Raw genomic sequence first — 17,910 nt, 5'->3', positions numbered from 1 at the left:
TGTAGGAAGAAGTCTCAACCCCAGGATTGTACTCAGAGTGACTATGTAAGCCCTTGGAGGATGTGGGCCTCAAAAGAAGGAAACATTTTCTAGACTATCTAAAGACTAGAGTAGGCTTCCTTTCTGTGTGATAAACTTATTCTGTTTCATGGCTTGGGAGAACAATGCTTGCCTGGGAGCTGAGGGCCAGGGTAAATCTGAAAGTTTCCAATTCTGAGACATGGGTTATTAGAATAGTAAGATCCCACCAAATCCTAGGGTATAGATTTAGAACTAAAGAGGGCCTTAAAGGTTTTCTAATCTAATCTCATGTTTCATATGGGGAAAGTGAGACCCAGGAGTGTTGTTACTTGTCCAAAGTCATACAGGATTTGAAAGTAAGTCTTCTGGACTCCGGAAAATAGAAGTGACTTAGTCAAAGTCTCTTTTTCTGACCTCAGTTTTTTCATCGATAAAGAGAGGGGATTAGATTAATTAATCTCTGAGGTTCTTTCCAGCTCTGATAGTTTATGTGTTAAGGGGCACGGACGGATGGGGACACCCCCCCATATAGATGTTTATGTGTGACTCTTAACACATATATAATATACATACATATAAATATATATTCTATAATATGTGTAAGCATATATATATATATATATACACACACGTATTATATAAATATGTATGTAGGAAAAAGGGGTTATATTATTTCAATTGGAGCAATAAACTAGAGAGGGCTCTTTTGGAGGAGGCAGCCATGTCCATTCCCCCCAGAGGGTGGGGCTATGGGGTTATATGAGGTTAATGCACCTCCCCCCCTTGGGACAAACACTCAAAGCCCTGGTCCCACTTCCTGCCTGGCTTCTAGCCCTTAGCCCTCCCTTTTTAGGGGAAGGGAAGGGAAGGGAAGGGAATAGGAGCAGTCATCCTCTCGCTTGGGCTATTTTAGGAACAAACTCAAGAGAATGGCAGAGACCCTTCCTTACCCCCCATCCCCAAAGGAAAGCTGGTGGGAGGGGGAGAGGAGGAAGAGGGACAGAGTCAGAAGGGAAGGGAAGTAGAGAATTATGCTGTTTCCTGCCTAGGGACAGTTTGGACAGACCGCTATCTCCTTGGTGAAGCACTGGATTAGAATAAGAAACCCAGAGGAATTCCAGGCCCAGCTCTGCTACCTAAGAGATTTTAGGCAAGTCACTTAGCCTTTCAGGGTCTCAGTTCCCTTATCTGCAAAATGAAGAGATTGGATTAGATGATTTTGTAAGGTTTTGGCAGCTAGAAATCTTCTGATCCTTTGATAAAAGGCCTCCAGAGAATCCAGATTCATCTTTGGTAAACAGCAGAGTAGCCATAATATGGGTTGTCCCAAAAAGGTGGGATTAGCTTTGGTCTTCCTGATGCCTGAGGACAGAAGTTGGGGGAAGGGTAGCCTCCTTCCAAGAAGAGGTTAATTGGATGACCCACCTTTAAGAGTCTGGTTCTACTGGAGCCCTAGCCCTGCTATGAACCAGAATTATAAATAATAGTTGACATCTCTTTGTTACTTAAATTTGCAAAGTGAGTTCTTCAACATGCTTTGACATGAGGCATGGGTGCCTCAGTTTCCTTCTCTGTAAAATGAAAGAACTGGCCTCTATCTTTTATGGTTCTAGGATCACTTTCATGTTACAGATGAAAACACTGAGGCTCACAGATTGGCCCAGGGGTCAAAGCCAAGAATCTAATTCAGGTTTCTGAATTTCAGGCCTAATTCTCTTTCGACCACCCCAAAAGGAGAGTGGGCAAGTCACATTCCTCTGCAAAAGGAGGTTCTGCAGAATCTCTGAGGTTCTTTAGAGTTTTAACATCTGTAGATGACAGCAAGGGCATTGAGTAATTCCTACCAGGGCAAATCCATCCTCCTCCCTCATCCCTCCCCCTAAAAAGAGCAACCCTCGGGTGATCATTGTCATCTTATATCAGACAAAGCAGGTGCCCAGCATCTTAGACATTTGCCCCATCCCTTCTCTTGAGTTCCCCAGTAACTGATTTATAATAGGTTGTATCCTACCCCGGGTAGGTAGGTGGCATAGTGGTATGGTGAAGTTAGGAAGAGCTGAGTTCAAATTCAGCCAAAGATACTTCCTATCTGACACTTCACCCTCTGTCAAAAGAGCTGGAAAAGGAAATGACAAACCACTCTGTTATCTTTGCCAAGAAAATGAGGTCCTAAAAAGTCAGATGTGACTGAAAACAACTGAAGGAGAACCTCACCCGTCCTGATGCTGATCAATCCTGAGATTTTCCCTTCCCCCCTCCCACAATGACTCAGCCTGGTACACCAAACTCCCCTCCTCTCAACCAGAGCTGTACATTAAGAATGTCACAATATCTCACTTCCTAGACCTTCAAAGAACCATTTAGAGACACCAAAAATATCTCTCAGATTCAAAAATCTGAGTTCAGATCCTGATTCTTCTTAACAACCTTTGTGATTGAGCCACACTCCAGGTCACAAGTTTATCTACAAAATTTGATTAGATGATATAAATGCTAATCCTTTCTAATTTTAAATCCTAATTTCTATCCACAAATGCAAAATAAAGTGGGAAATTCTCTAATTACTCTTAATGGTGTCATCAGGCCTATTTTCAAATGACTGACATTTGGAGGGGTTAAAGTGATTTCACTGATAAGAATTGCTCACAGAGCTAACAACTATCTATCTTCCTGATAGAATATTGTATCTAGTACACCATGTTACTTCTTTCCAGTTTGACCCATCCTCCCAAGGACTAATCTCTGTCTGGGCCACATTGAGTTCTTAAAACTGGGAGAGAGAGAGAAACTAAAGAGTAGTGACTTAGTCTGATGAACCTCAAAATATCCATTTATACACTTAAAAAAAAGCATTTATTGGCCTCAGGCCCTTAATTATACAATTTAGAATTGGAAAAGACCAAAGGGGTTAAGCACTGGGGTCAGGAAAAATTAAGTTCAAATCCTTCCTCAGATACTTAGTAGCTGTATGACCCTGGGCAAGTCACTTAACCCCAGTTTCCTCATCTGTAAAGCAGAAAAATAACATCCACCTCCTGATGTTTTTGTAAGGATGAAATATCTATAAAGTGATCTATAAACTTTTATATAGTATAAAATTATAAATGTTAATTATTATCATGGTTACTATAACTATTAGCATATTGCTACCCCTTACCAGTTCCTCTTGTAGCTCCCACACAAATTCCCACTCCTTAATGGTTCCCCCTCAGATAGCCACCCCTGTGGTCTACTTGGCTGATGTGGGTGCTGACAGGGCCAGGAAAACAGCTGGATGGTGTGTTTTCCAGGACAGCAGGATGGTGCCTGTTCCCCACACTCTGGCCCCAACAAGCCTGAGATATTTCCGCTCTAGTCCCAGGGCCCCTTCCTGGGGTCACCTGCTCCCCATTCTGGGTCACTTGGTCATGAGCCAAAGCTCTGGGTTGCATTCCTTGTACCCTGGGGCCATGCCAGACTCCCCATTTCTCTCCCTGATGCTGCTGTCTCCTGTTGTTTTATGTACTGAAAGACCTCATCATCATAGGTTCCTGACTAGCAGAATTCAAGACCAGTGGGGGGGGGGGGTTCAGTTGGAGTTTAGGGGTCGGTTCCAACAATACCCTGCCCCTTCACCAGAGCTGACCCTCTATCTTCCTTCTTTTCCTAGGTTTTCCAACTCAACCTTTGACTCTCCTCCATCTACGAAGCTCTCATTGAGCTTCCAGCTTACTAATCACCTTCCCTTCTAAGATCTAACACTAAACTTTGGCATCTTTGATACATTCATCACATATACTGTTATATTACAATTACTGAGGAAGATCATGGCTCCCTATTAAACTGTAGGCTCTGTCATGGAGGGAACTGTGTTACATTTAATCTTTCCATCTTTTTCAGCATTTAACAATGGGCTCTGCACACAGGAGGGTCAGAGATAGGATCATAGACTTGGAAATGGAAAGGCATTCACAGGTCATTGAGTCCATGCCCCTTTTTTTCCTGATGAAGAATCTAAGACTCAGAAATTTGTCCAGAGTCCCATAACTAGTGATTGCCCAAAAAAGACTACCAAATCAGAGGTCTATCACCAAGGGGAAGCTGAGTTTGTTCACTTCTTTTCTTTTCATCATTTTCATACGCCATCACTAAGGCCCAACACCCACTTTCCTCCAGAGATTCCCTCCTCCCCCAGGGAAATAATCCACAGCTGGCTAATTATTGCCATATAACAAGAGCTCCAGAGACAATGTGATCTACCCTTTTCCCACCAGAGCTCCAACTCTCAAGATAGTACAACCTAAACTCTTCATAATGGACAGCCAATGAGATCCCAGAGGCCAAGGAGAACCCTCTTCTTTCCAGGATCTCTCACTCACTGGGTAGAATGGAAAAGCCCTGGATTTAGAGTCTAAGGATTCTGGATTCCAATCCTACTCTATCTTTTCACCTCATGGTAAAATGAGGATTGACAATAGACACATTTTTTTAAAGAATGGTCTTTGTAAAGCCTTTGTAAACACTAAAGTCCACAGAAATGAGAGCTGGTATTATCTTCCTCATAGGACTGTAGTGAAGTCTTTTTTTTTTTTTTGGTTTTTGCAAAGCAAAAGTGGGGGTTAAGTGACTTGCCTAAGGTCACACATCTAGGTAATTATTAAGATTCAAACTCAGGTCCTCCTCACTCCAGGGCTGGTGATCTATCCATTTTGCCACCTAGCTGCCCCTTACAGTGAAGCCTCAATGAAGTATTGCCTATAAACACTGAAGGACTGGATAAATTGTTTTGATAGGGAATGGGGGCCGGTCTAGCATGTTATAAGAGGTAGCAGCAGAACTCTGGTTGGGGTTTGGAGCTCTGAGACTTAAATAGTTCCTTGCACAAGGACCACAGGTTAGGGCTGTCCTTTTCCTACAGGAACAACTCCAACCTGGCCCTCCCCACCCCCTTGCAGATAAGCAGGCCCTCTGGTCTCTGTAAATAACCCCAAACTGGTCCTCCCAGTTTCAGAAGGCACACAGAAAGTGAGAGGTATGGGGGCATGGAGGAAGCCAGAAGGAGATGGGTAAAGACATAACTCTGATATAGGAGACAAAGATATGGCGGTGCTGTCCTTCGAATAGGGCATCAAATGAAATATTTGTAAAATGCTTTGTACTTTCCTAATCTTCAAGTAAGGGCCCCAGGGAGACTCAAGAGAAGGTAACATACTGTAGAACAAGGTCTAACACTTTACCCCCCCCCCCAAAAAAAAAGCATAGAACCCTATTAGTCTGGGTTTCTCCAAGGAACCAGACCCTTAGACTTAAGAGAGACTGTGGGAAGAGGAATGGAGAGGCCAGTAGAGGCCAGGAGGACTGATAGAATGGGCTACTCAACCCTCCCCCAAACCATTCTGTGGGAAAAAGCAGTTCAGAGCAGAGAAGAGGGAGTGAGTGAGTCATAGCTCGATAATATACCCTCACTCCCTGCTCTGGAGGCAGCTCCTGCTCTTCTGATTCACTACTAGCTTCACTGAAATGTGGCTTATGGAAATGAATTCTCATCCTTTTGTAGTCATCCCACCTCCCCAGCCTAGCTCATAGGACATAGAAAGTCAGAACTGCAAGGGACCTTAGTGAGATCCCCTCACCCAGTCTCACATTTTACAGATGGGAAAACTGAGACCCTTATTTCAAATAATTCTCTTTCTACCACACCCTGTTGCCTCCCCACTCCAGTTTCCTAACACAACTTTCATTTCCCCCTTAGGCTCATGAATAACTACTCCCTCCCCCCAATCCTCACACAGGTAAGTAAGAAGGTAGCAGAATTGAGACCTGACCCAGTTCTCTGATCCCAAATCTAAGACTTTTCATAATATTGGGCAGGCTCTTCATACCATTTCACACTAAGATCCTTGTCTCCCCTTCCTCCAAGACTGTTTTCCTGCTATGAGTAGGGAAACTGAGGCTTAGAGCAAGCAGGTCAGTCACAGAACTATTCTAGAAAGAAACATCCTACCTGCTCTGATCTCAGCTGTACAGCTCATAGTTTCCAATTATGACTTTGTTAAAGAATATAAAACTTCATGGCTGGTCTTGCTGGTGTGAGGGGAAAGGTCCTTGGGCCTGAGAGCTTTCTGGCCATCTCTTCTGTCAGCACAGAGTCCACACCCCAGCTGGGAGATGAGGAACCATTCAGTAGAAATTGGTACCACCTTCCAATATATACCAAGGCAACTCCTACCACTTTGGAGAGGACAAAGAAAACTGGGTCCTTCTGCAAGGAACTCTTTCTGGGTATCCAGGCTGCAATCCCCTGCCCCTCTGGCATTCTATAACCATCACTCTAATCCTTCTCCAGCTCTGGGGAATTGGTGGGTTCTGGATCATATCGGATCCCATGAGTCTGGTCCCTTATTCAGTCATTGCTAAATGGGATGAGGAACAGGGTGGGTCGGAAAGAGGAAAAATCCCAGCTCATGAGAAAATAATTGGTTGCAGAGTTTTGAGATGTAAAAATTAAGTTGGGAGGGAAGTGACTGACTCAGAATTCCATAGACAGTAATGCAACAGATTAGATTTGAACATAAAGTCTCCAATTCCAGATATGACAAATTCCCTAGGAAACTCACTTTGGATGCCCTCAGGTGGCATGCCTCCCCTCTATTGGCCCAAGGTCAGGGAGGCGATAGCCTCTGAGGAGATGAGTCAGAGGCTGTGGTCTTGCAGCTTCCTCCCAGACAGGGGAGGAAGTCAGTGAGGCCTCAGCAGGCTCTTGAGGAAGCTCAGTGCCCCCAAGGAAGAGGAGTGTTCAGTCCTCTACATGTACCTTCCCCCAGAGTAGGCTCTAGGAAGTTAGTTGCTGGCCATCAGCCCAAGGGTTGGGAGGGGGACCTGCCCAAGATAGGAGGGGTAAATGTTTTTGCCAGGTTTCTTTTAGGGTGGTCAAATTAAAGGTCATGTGGCTTAAATAGGTCCCAGGCTAAGCTGGGTCCCTTGGCAGCAGAGGGGAACAATTCCATCTGTTCAGTCTTGCCAATGACAAACAGCCCTAGGTTAGGGCACCAGGATTTGGGTTACTGCACAGCTGGATTATCCTAAACTATTCCCTGTGCCTCCACTTCTCTTCTAGTCATTCCTAGAAGAGGCCCTGTTGACTGGAGAGACAGCCCAGCTGTGGAAGAAACATTAAGTCAAGGGGTCTTTATAGCATTCTCCTTCCCTCCCTAGTCCCACTAACATCCCTCTGCAACCTAAGCCTTACCATGGGGGCCTGTTTTCAGTCTTATTTTCCTCTGAACTTCTATTCCGGGGCTGTGGTCATGGTTTATATTTGGGATGGGAATGTCTTGGTGCATCTGACCATTCCTGGCAGAGTTGCCCAGCCACAGGGAGTCACTATGGTAACCCAGTCACACTTAGCACTGGGCTTCCCAGGGGCATTACTAAAGGGAGGCTGGGGAACTGGAGTGAGGCGTAAGGATGGAGACCCTCAGGTCTCTGTGTTCCATCATAGAAAATTTAGGGATAGGCAGACTCAGGCTCAAAGTATGGGGGGAGGTATTTGAGAGGTTTTCTTTGGCTTTCACAAGGCTTTCACCCTCTGAGCCTCAGTTTTTCCCATCTATAAAATGACTGTATGGAGGCTGCATTGAACTAAATTTCTAAAGACCTTTTTCACCTCTAAAATCCCCCAAGACCTCAGTGTTCTTTAAGTGACCCTGAGGCCACGAATTGCCCAGCTCCCTAAACAGGTGGATGTCAGGACTGCCCACAACTACTTTGTCTAGATTACAAACCAAACCATGGCCCCGTGGTGGCCCCATCCTCCTGGAGAGTTTCATTCAAGTCCCATTCATGAGGGGTCCATCCTATTGAAGCCAACAGAATGTTCAGAACTGGCACTTGGACCAGGAAGGGACCTTAGACATCATCTGGTCTTTGACTTAGGTAGCAATTGAGGGCCAGAGAGAAGAAATGTCTTGTTCCAAGTCAAGCAGTTACCATCAGCTGAGATTTCAACTCAGGTCCTCTGACTCAGTTTCAGCCCTTTGTCTCTTTCTGCTTGCTTGGGGGGTGAGGAAGGGCAGGGAAGATTTATCTATCCCCTTAGCCCTCTTACAGGGGCACCAGTTGCATAGTGGGGTCAGAGAGGGAATTATACTCTCAACCACTGGGCCACAGAGAAGAGGGATGGGCAGGCCAACTAACCAGCAAAGCCCCCAGGGGGAAAAATGCCTCAGGAAGGAAAGGTGATAACAGAGATGGTTTATTCTTATATCCCAATGCCTAGGAGCCTCTTCCTCTATACTTTGGGTGTCTCTTCCACCAAGACTGACTCTTGGTAGAATAGAAATTCCTTGAAGGAAAAGGTGGTGTTGTCTCTGTATCTCTAGTATACAGTAATTGTTTGTTGGACTGAATGAGACAGACCCATTTGGGAGGGATAGACAGAAGGCTAATTTTACTTGCAGATGGAGTTGGTTTAGTTCAGGTTTTCTAGTAAAATGAAGAAAAGTCGCTTCCCCTCCCCGCTCCGATTTTCCAGATATTCCAACCTCACTTCAAGCTTTAAGGATTCTGGAAGGTCAGAAAGTGAGAGGCTGCTGTCTATCTTCCTAGCATACCAAGAGACCCCATGAAATATTTGGTTTTGTCCCTAGTGTATTTATAGTGTGATAATGTGTATCTTACCCTCTTTACTAGACTATTCTCCATAAGGGTTTTATTTATGCTGTGTATCTCTTTTAGCTGGGACAATATGGCTTTGCAACACCAATTAGAGGGGAGTGGGGAGGCAATCTGGAGACTGACTGTTGCTAGGAAAAGCTGAATAAATGTTGAATTCCAGAGAAAACTGCATGAGAAGGCAAAGCAGGAATCTTGCTCTTTCCATAGTTTCTAGGTAAAACAAAGAATCCTAAAACCATTGGTTCCATCCCTGCGTTTCACAGATGGGAAAACTGAAGCCTTAAAGATTATGTAGCTTGCCCCAGGTCAAGTAGAGGCAGCAAATGAAACAAATATTTTGATGCCAAACATTAAGTTCTTTCTTGGAAAGGTCAGGGTTCTATAGTACTATGGACAGATTAGGAAGTTGCCATGTTGACCAATTTCCTCGGCTGGATGTTGGGATCTCTCCTGGGAAGAGAGGTCTAGCCATGAATGGAGCACAGTCTCTGGGATCCCTTGCAGGGCTCTGCTCTGTGTTCTCCTCAGTTTCCCCATTTGAACCTGGCAGACCTGAGGCTCCCTTCCTCTTCGAGCTTCCAAAGGGCCATAGCCCTCCCTCTCCCCTCCCCCTCACTAGGGGCCCAGTAGGAATGCAGGCTAGCGCCCAGAGGCACATTCCAGGGGAGACCCCGGGGTCGGGGGCAAGTTTGTGCAATGCTGCTGTGCAGGAGGCCTTGGCCGCCCCAGCCTCCCCCACCCCCCGCCAAGGGGTGGAGGGGGAAATGCAGCCGCCTCCTCCTTTACTTCCCGGGGTGGGCCTGCGGGCAGGGAGCCCGGCAGGGAAGGAGGGGGGCTGGGGGCCTAGCCAGGCCACTGTCCAGGTCCTGATAAAAGCTGCCTGGGCTTGGCCTCCTGGCATTCCTGAGCCGTAAACAGAGAACCCTCGGCCCGGCTGGGGGCAGCTCGGCCGGGGCTCGACGGGAAGGGTAGGGGAAGCGGGGCCCGGACATCTGGAAAAGTCCCTTTCCCCCGCCTGCCTCGGCTCCCGTAGCGTGGCTCGCCAAACTCCATCACTCCAACTCCAAGCACTTAAAATTAGCCCGAGCACGCTCCTCCCCTCCCCCTCCTCCCCCCCCCCCGCAGACAGGGAGGGAATTTGGAGCTCCCAGCCAAAGGTTGGGGGGCGGGGGGCGGGGGCCGGGAGGAGGTGACTCATCAGGTCTTTTCCATCCTTCGCTCACTTCCACGCTCCCCAGCATGGCCATCCTGTCATCCTTCCTGGGGGAAGTCCCCCACTCTCAGCCCCGCTCGGCCTGGGACTCCGGGGCGGGCCCGCCCCCTCAGGAAAGCCCAGGGCCACTTTTCCCCTTCCCGCCACTCCACAGCCCCGGGCTCCAACCGGGCCCTCCCAGCCGGAGCAGCAGGGCAGGGAGGACTGGAAAGGACCTTCCCGAGAGCTGCAGCAAGCCCTGGCCAAATTCCTGGGGGCTGCGGGTAACAGCAACCAGAGCTGGCTCTGGAGTCAGAATAATAATGATCATAATCGCCTCCATTTACATAAAGCTTTGCAGGCTGGCAAGCTGCTTTACATAGAAGCTCAGCTGAACCCAAGGAGCAGGGCGGGGGGGGGGGGAGGCCCTCCAGGGTAAGAGTATTTTAGGACGTCCCAGGCACCGGGCTACGCGGAAAAATCCAAACAAGACAGTCCAGGGAGCCTTAGAGATCTGCCCCTGGTTATCCGGCCAAAAGTCAGAGGCGAGATTTGAACCTAAGTCTTCCGCCCTCCAGGGCCGGCTACTGGAGCCATTTCATCCTGGAACTACCTTTGCTAGCAGTCCCCGGGTGACCTTGGGCTCTGTCACCCTGTGAGACGGTTTTCTCAATTTAAAAACGAGTGGGCTGGCCCCGCTGCTGGGATCCATCCAGGTCTGGAATCTTACGGCCGTGAGGCTGGTGTGCAGCTTCCCGGGGTCTGCTCCCCACCACCCATCTAGTAGAGGAGAGCATTTTCACGAAAAGGAGCCCCTCCCCTCTTTGACCCCGCCCCCGACCTTTTCACCTGGAGCACAGGTGCAGCAGGTGCCCGTTTCTGGAGGGATTCTGGGGTCCCCAGGCGCAGGGGCGGTCTCCGAGCCCCCGGCCTCAGCCCCGACGTGCTCCAGGCTGGCAGGGCAGCCCCGGCCCGGGCTCACCTTGAGCGGCGCCGCCAGCAGCCGGTGCAGAGCGGGGATCTGGGAGCCCAGGGGCAGTGCCCCGTCCAGGGTGCAGGTGGGGGCTCGGCGGGGCTCCGGGAAGTTGGCGCAGGAGAAGGGGTCCGAGTCCTCCAGGTACTGCACGCGCACCGTGACCACCGCCGCCTCCCCGTCCTCGCGGCCGTTCCCACCCGCCATGGTCCCCGGCGCCAGCTCGAAGCTGGACCAGGCAGCTCCCTCCCTGCCGGACCCGAGGCGGCGGGGCGACTCTGCAGCCCGGGCCGGCAGGACCAGACCGAGGGCAGGGGGGCGGGGCCACGAGGGGCGGGGCCGCGGAGGGCGTGTCCTGGAGGCGAGATCCCGGAACGCCGGGGACACGCGCAGCCCGGGGGCGGGGCCACACGCCAGCCAATCAGAACCCGAAGTCTTACTACCGGGACGATCCGTTAGTTAGGGGACGGGGAGAGGGCGGGGACTACGGGAAAATGAGCTCTCCGGCGAGCTCTGGGATTGGTTGTTTCTCCTAAGTCGGAGATGGGGCGGGGCATTTTCTTCCCCTGTCTGGGGATGGGTGGGGGATGGTTCTCTTCAGTTTGGGGAGAGGGGGAAGGGGACAAACTCTCCCTCTGAATGTGTGTGTGAGAGAGAGATAGAGAGAATGTGTCTGTGTGTGTGTGTGTGTGTGTGTCCCCTCAAATTCTATTGGGGGAGAACATATACATAAATATAAGTATATATTTATAAGTATACGCATATACAAAGATGCATATGTCAATACATATGTTGCTGTTCAGTGGAGTTCCACTCTTCGTGGCCCCCATTTGAACTTTTCTTGACAAAGATGTCATTTCTTTCTCCAGCTCATTTTACAATTAAAGAAACTGAGGCAAACAGAGTGAAGTGACCTGTCCTAGGTCACATCATTAGTGACTGAAGTCAGATTTGAACCAACTCCAGGCCTGGTGATCTATCCACTATCCCTTCTAGCTGCCTGCTATATGCGTGTGTATATTTAACTATCTGTCTGTCTACCTGTCTGTTGCCTATATTTAAATAGAAGTGCTAGGGAGGTTCTAACAACTGAGGATCTTGAAGGATATAATTTGTAAAAAGGACTAAAAATTTTAAGACATGGAATGAAAAAAAGGAGAGCTTGGGTAGTTGTGTTGGGGGTGCAGCAAGAAAGCCAGTTTTTTAATTTTTTTATTTTTAGGTTTTTGCAAGGCAAATGGGGTTAAGTGGCTTGCCCAAGACCACACAACTTGGTAATTATCAAGTGTCTGAGGCTGATTTGAACTCAGGGACTCCTGACTCCAGGGCCGGTGCTCTATCTACCTAGCCGCCCCAAGAAAACTAGTTTGACCACCGTGTAGACATAATCGACCTGGAAAGATAGTCCTGGGCCAGATTATAATGGGGCTTTAAATGCTAAACATACGAATCAGTATTTTAACCTAAAGGCAATAGTTAAGCTTCTTCAGCATGGGAGTAACCTGTCAGAACTTCTCTTAAGACATATTTATTTGACAACTGATGGTAAAATGTATTGGAGAGGAAAGAGATCAATTAAGAGGCTATTGAAATGACCAGATGCAGAAGAGGTGATAAGAGCTTAGGCTAGGGTGATAAAATGAGTAGAAAGAAGATAGATGGAGAGATGTTTGGGACTTGGAATCTGCATATTTTGGAAACTGATTCAGTATTGGTGGTAAGAAAGAATGAAGAAGGGTTGATGATGATTCCTAGGTTGTGGATCTGGGTTACTGGGAAAATGTTGCTGTCTTTAACTATAATGAGGAAATTCGAAGAGAAGTGGGTTTGGGAGAAAAGATTATGACTTTTGCTTTAGACCAGTTTGAGCTTGAGAGTCCTGTGGGACATCCATAGAATGATGATGGAGAATTGCTATTTAAAAGAATGACTAGGTTTGGATACCTACATCCAAGGGTCAGATGATAATTGAGCTGGAAGAGGTCACCAAATGAGAGGGTATAGAGAAAAAGAAAAGAGGGTTGAGGATAGAGGCAAGAGAGGTGATGCCAGGACAAGTAACTGAATTGAATTTAAATGAAGGAGGTGAAATACTAAATCACCAGCCTCACTTTCTCTTTTTGGAGCCATCTCAATCTAGGGGCCAGATATGAATCAGGACTACTGGAGATGGCCCTGGATTTGAGCCAATCAAGGTTAAGTAACTTTCCCAAGGTCACAATTCTAGTAAAGTGTCTGAGACCAGATTTGAACTAGGTGCTAAAATGGATAGAGCACTGATTCTGGAGCCACAGCAAATAATTGAAGTGAATGATGAATTTACAAAGAAAAATGTGAAGGAAATAAGTGGTGAACAAGGATAAAGTAGGGTCATAAGAGAAATACAGCATGTAGGAAAAGAGGATAGTCAAGGATGTCAAAATCTGGAAGAGAGGCTAAGAAAGATGAGGATGGAGATAGCTAAGAGGAGATCATTGATAATTTTGGAAGGAATATTTTCAATTGAGTGATAAAATTAAGCCAGATTGCAGAAGATTTAGAAGAGAATGAAGGAGGAAGAAGTGGAGGCACCTAATTTAGACAGCTTTTTCAAGGAATTTGGTTGGAAAAGAGAAAAGAGATGTATAGTTAGCTCTCAATAGACATAGCTATTGAGAAGAGTGGGATCTGGGGAGGATTTGATGGGTGTAATAGATATATATTGGTCAGTGAGGTACCAATACTAAGAATATGCTCAGATCCTCTAAGCCAGCCCATCTGAACTAGGGAATGATTTATCCATCATGGAAACAATACAGACAGCGAATTTGGTGAGAACTCCCAGAAGGGAATTATTTTTTTTTATTTTTTTATTTTTTTAGATTTTTCAAGGCAATGGGTTTAAGTGGCTTGCCCAAGGCCACACAGCTAGGTAATTATTAAGTGTCTGAGGTCAGATTTGAACTCAGGTTCTCCTGACTCCAAGGCCAGTGCTCTACTATCCACTGTGCCACCTAGCTTCCCTCACTACTAAGTACTTTTAAAAAATATTTTATTTGATGTTCACAACAACCCTGGAAAGTGCTATTATTTTCAACATTTTATAGTTGGGGAAACCTAGGTCAAGTAACCCAGGGTCACATACCTAGTAAGTGTCTACGGTTAGATTTGAAGTCAAGTCTTCCTGACTCTAAGCCCAGGTCTCTGTCTCTGTCTCTGTGCCACTTAGCTGCCCTTAGTTACTTTTGTTACTTTAAGTTTTAGTCTACTCTCTCCAGGGACCTTATGCTTTTGCAAGAGTAGAGTGGACCCTGGGATTTGGGAGAGAATTGTTTTTACAACTTCTATGATTGCTATATCTTTTTCATAAATATTCCTTCTTAGAAACTAATTGATGTTAATTAGTTTGTTGATATTGGAGAGGGTTGCCAAGAATAGTATTAGAAGCCTCCAAATCTCAGAATTACCCCCCCACACACACACACACACACAGACACTTAGGGGGAACAGTAACTTTGTCCCCTGGAAAACCCAACCAGCCAGTGCAATTGATTGGATGAGTGGTCCCAAAATGGGATATTTCATAGACAATGGAGTGAGATGCATATTTGTAGGCAACAGGGAAGGAACTATTAGATTTGGAGAGATTGAAGAATAAAGAGAAAGCATGACAGAGATAGCATTTTACTGGAGAAGATAAGAGGGAATGGGATCAAGAATACAAATAAAGTTGCTGGCAGTGGAGAATAGGTGGCTGAGATAATGGGTGTTACTATCATGGGATTTTTGGATGAAGGGGAAGAAAGAAGGGAGAGTTCTAGGCAAATAACTAGGATTTTCTCTGTAAAATATGAGAAATCTAAGAAGGGAGGAGAAGGGAATTATGCTGGTTTGAGGAGTCTGAGGGGTGGGCAGATTCTTCAACTATTTAATCAAATCCCATTCAAATTTTTCTTTTTAATGAGATTGGGACAAATATCCCCAGGTTGCTTTGACTGAATGTGTAAGTGAGGCAAGCTGATAAGTAGAATACTTTGTAAGAACTCATTCAATATTTTGTGAATGAAATTTGGTTTATATTCTGGCTGTGCCATCCATGTATGCCACCCAGATCAAAGCACCTAACTTCTCTGGGCTTCAGTGTCCTCATCTTCAGATGAGAGCAGAAGTGGGTTGACCTGGAGATGCTTTCTAGCTCTAGCTCTAGAATCAGTGATCTAAGGTTAGAATTTATTCACAAAGTCCTCAAGTCCAACTCCCTCATTTTACTTACATGGAAACTGAGGACCTTGAAGGTTAAGTGACTATTCACAGAAGAAAAACTGAAGGAGAAGGGAGAAGAAGGTGCATTCAGGTCTCCTTTATATTACCAATTCAGTCCCAAATCACCCAGCACTAGATCTTGCCCAAAGGTGATACCTGTGGACTTGAACTGGATTGTCAACATAGCTGCCCTACTCCATAGAAGATTCAGTATGATATTGCTCCCTGCTGTCCAACTTTAGAATTGTCTCTCTTTGTGTCGCCTACTCTTCAAAGTAATCAAGAATGTATTTTAAGGGTCTAAGTTCTCCTAGGCTTACCCAGAGGGATATTCTATTCGAGGAAGGATTTCAAAATCATGCTCAAGAGGACTACTGGCATCTTCAAATCATAAACTTAGAGCCATTGTTCTCTTGGTCCATAGTGGACCCAGTGATCTGGAAAAGAACTCAAACCTGGGACTACTCTCTTATTTTACTTCTATTGCAGAGTATTGCCCTCCCCCCCCTCCAGGTTTGGTGCCTACCCTAGAGAGTAACAGGATCTTTCACTCTGATGCTAATAATTTCATCTCTACCAGCTCTTTGTGGAGTCTGTCTGTCTCTGTCTCTCTCTCTCTCTCTGTGTCTTTCTGTCTTCTCTATCTCTTCTCTTCTTTTCTCCTCTCTCTCTCTCTCCCTGTCTCTGTGTTTCTCTTTAATTTGTGTGTGTGTGTGTGTGTGTGTGTGTGTGTGTGTGTGTGTGTGAGAGAGAGAGAGAGAGAGAGAGAGAGAGAGAGCGAGAGAGAAACAGACAGAGAGAGAACGGTGGAGGGAGAGAGACAGAGACAGGCAGAGGGACAAAGAGACAGAGAGAGAGACAGAAAGAGAGACAGACATACAGACAGTCAGACAGATGGAGAGGGAGTAGGAGAGAGAAAGACAGAGACACACAGAGAGAGACAGAGACAGGCAGAGAGACAGACACAGAGAGAGAGAGTCTTCCTTGCCCGTCGTCCTCTGCCTTTCCAGACTCCTATTCCAATACGCCCTGTTCTAGGGGCAAAGCATTTTTAGAAGCTGGCTTCCCTGGGGATCTCTCTGGAGATGCCGAGGCCTCAGGGTCCAGGGGAGAAGAGTCTTTATGTCTTTATGAGGACGGGCGGGTTGTTGAAGTGGCATTGGAGGGTTGGAGAGGTTTGCCAAAGTGGTTGGGGGATACGCTCTGAAAATGAAGCCTTCGAGTCTGGGCATCTCGGGAACATTTCCCGGTCTCGGTTTGAAAGAGTCAGTCCAGGGCTTGGATGATGGGAAGAAAGGGGTGGGGGCGGGGGCGGGGGGAGCAGTTCGGAATAGGAGGTAGGAGGGCTGGGATTGTCGAAGCCTGGCAGGGCTAGGTTTGGGGGATGCGGGCTGAGGGTTGGGGGGAGCCAGCGCCACGTGCCTGTGACGCGGGGGCGCCCGGGAGGCGGCGGCGGCGCGGCGGCGGCAGCCGTGGCGGCGGCTGAAGCGGGCGCGGGGAGCGGGCCGGGCCGGGCCGGGCCGGAGGAAGATGCTGCCGGCCACCCTAGCCCTTCTGGGGGGTGCCCCTGCCCGGGGCAGGGGCGGGAGTGGCCGACGAGGCCGCGGGCGAATCCGTCCTGCCCCCCGCCGGCTTGGCTCTGCTGCGCTGGCAGTGGCACGAGGTGGAGGCGCCCTACCTGGTGGCCGTGTGGATCCTGGTGGCCAGCCTGGCCAAGATAGGTGAGTGCGCCAGAGCCTGCCGGGCTCCCGCCCGGGGCCCTGGGGCCGCACTCCTGCCGCTTCCCCCCCCCCCCCCACTGTTGTCCATCCTTCTCCTTCTGCCCCCCCCCCCCATCTTCTTTCCTCCTTGCCTGCGACACCTGGAGTTTACAAATCTGCGGGTTCCGCTTTTCACTCTTCTGTTTCCTTTCTGCTCTGCTGCCTTGGTTTCCACTCAGTGCTGCTCCCCCAGCCCCCGCCAATGCGGAGCCCTCCACACCTCTGCTTCCAGTCTCTCCATTCTGCCTCATTGCCCCTCCTCGGCGCTCTGGCTTTCAACCTCCCCCTGCTTCTGCTTCCACCGTGATGCCCCCTCCCCCGCACCCCTGCTCCTCCAGTTCTCAGTTCTTTTTCAGCGAAGCCTCTCAGTCAGACTGTTTCCCCTTCTGCAACAATAGGGAAAGTGAGGCACTAGTAATGAAGTTAGCCCGGTCACGTAGAGAATTCTCAGTGGAACTGACTAGCCTGGATCTGGGGTGGCATTGTGCTATCTGGCCTTCAATATTTCTGCCCAGCTGGATCCAGGGCAAGGTTTACCCATTAGGTGAGCCCCCATGTATCCTCTCCCACAGGACCTTTTAGCCTGCACTATAACTTATACATATGGGATTGACTAGACACAAATTAAACCCCTGTTGGCCAAGGGGAATGGAATTATTTTTATCTTAATGATATGTAAGTCTATAGAGGAAGGACTATTTAAAAGTGTTCCTGCTTGCAACCCTTCATCATGGCGTCCTAGGTGGCTGCCTACTTTGCCTACCCCCAGCTCTCCCCCTGCTGTCCTCTATTCTCTGGGTGCTTCCAAGCTGGCTGCCTGCCCAGCGATGTACTGCTCACTGTAACCTGTTCCTCTCCAAGGCAAGCTCCCAGATGTGTGGGGAACCCAGACATCTGCCTTTCAGGATCCTTAGTCCTTTAAAGTTTAGCTCTCAGTTTCTCCACAAAACCTTTCCTCCTCTTTGGAGCTGAAAAGTATTTTCTCTGATTAGATTTTTCCAGAACACTTGTTCTGGCTCTCTCCTTTACACTTCTCATACTCAACTTTGTATGTGAAAGGCAATTGC

General features: G+C 47.7%; 2 protein-coding genes across 4 annotated transcripts in view; one reads left to right on the top strand and one right to left on the bottom strand.

The window, feature by feature from the left end:
* Window positions 1–11,168, bottom strand: part of FHOD1 (formin homology 2 domain containing 1) — a 34,286-nt gene extending 23,118 nt beyond the window's left edge. For 2 of the 3 annotated variants that reach the window (XM_074202536.1, XM_074202544.1), the window contains exon 1: window positions 10,851–11,168. In XM_074202536.1, the coding sequence (XP_074058637.1) occupies window positions 10,851–11,048 (198 nt within the window). In that variant the 5' untranslated portion in view covers window positions 11,049–11,168. The remainder of the gene's footprint in view (window positions 1–10,850) is intronic. The other variant, XM_074202549.1, reaches the window with a different exon arrangement.
* Window positions 11,169–16,613: 5,445 nt separating this feature from the next.
* Window positions 16,614–17,910, top strand: part of SLC9A5 (solute carrier family 9 member A5) — a 34,155-nt gene continuing 32,858 nt past the window's right edge. Inside the window, 2 exon segments of the mRNA XM_074202524.1 lie at window positions 16,614–16,640; window positions 16,642–16,804. Of these exon segments, the coding sequence (XP_074058625.1) occupies window positions 16,614–16,640; window positions 16,642–16,804 (190 nt within the window).

The sequence above is a fragment of the Macrotis lagotis genome, chromosome 1 (genome assembly GCF_037893015.1).
Source record: "Macrotis lagotis isolate mMagLag1 chromosome 1, bilby.v1.9.chrom.fasta, whole genome shotgun sequence".
Classification (NCBI taxonomy): Eukaryota; Metazoa; Chordata; class Mammalia; order Peramelemorphia; family Peramelidae; genus Macrotis; species Macrotis lagotis.
This window is presented reverse-complemented; position numbering and strand designations above follow the sequence as displayed.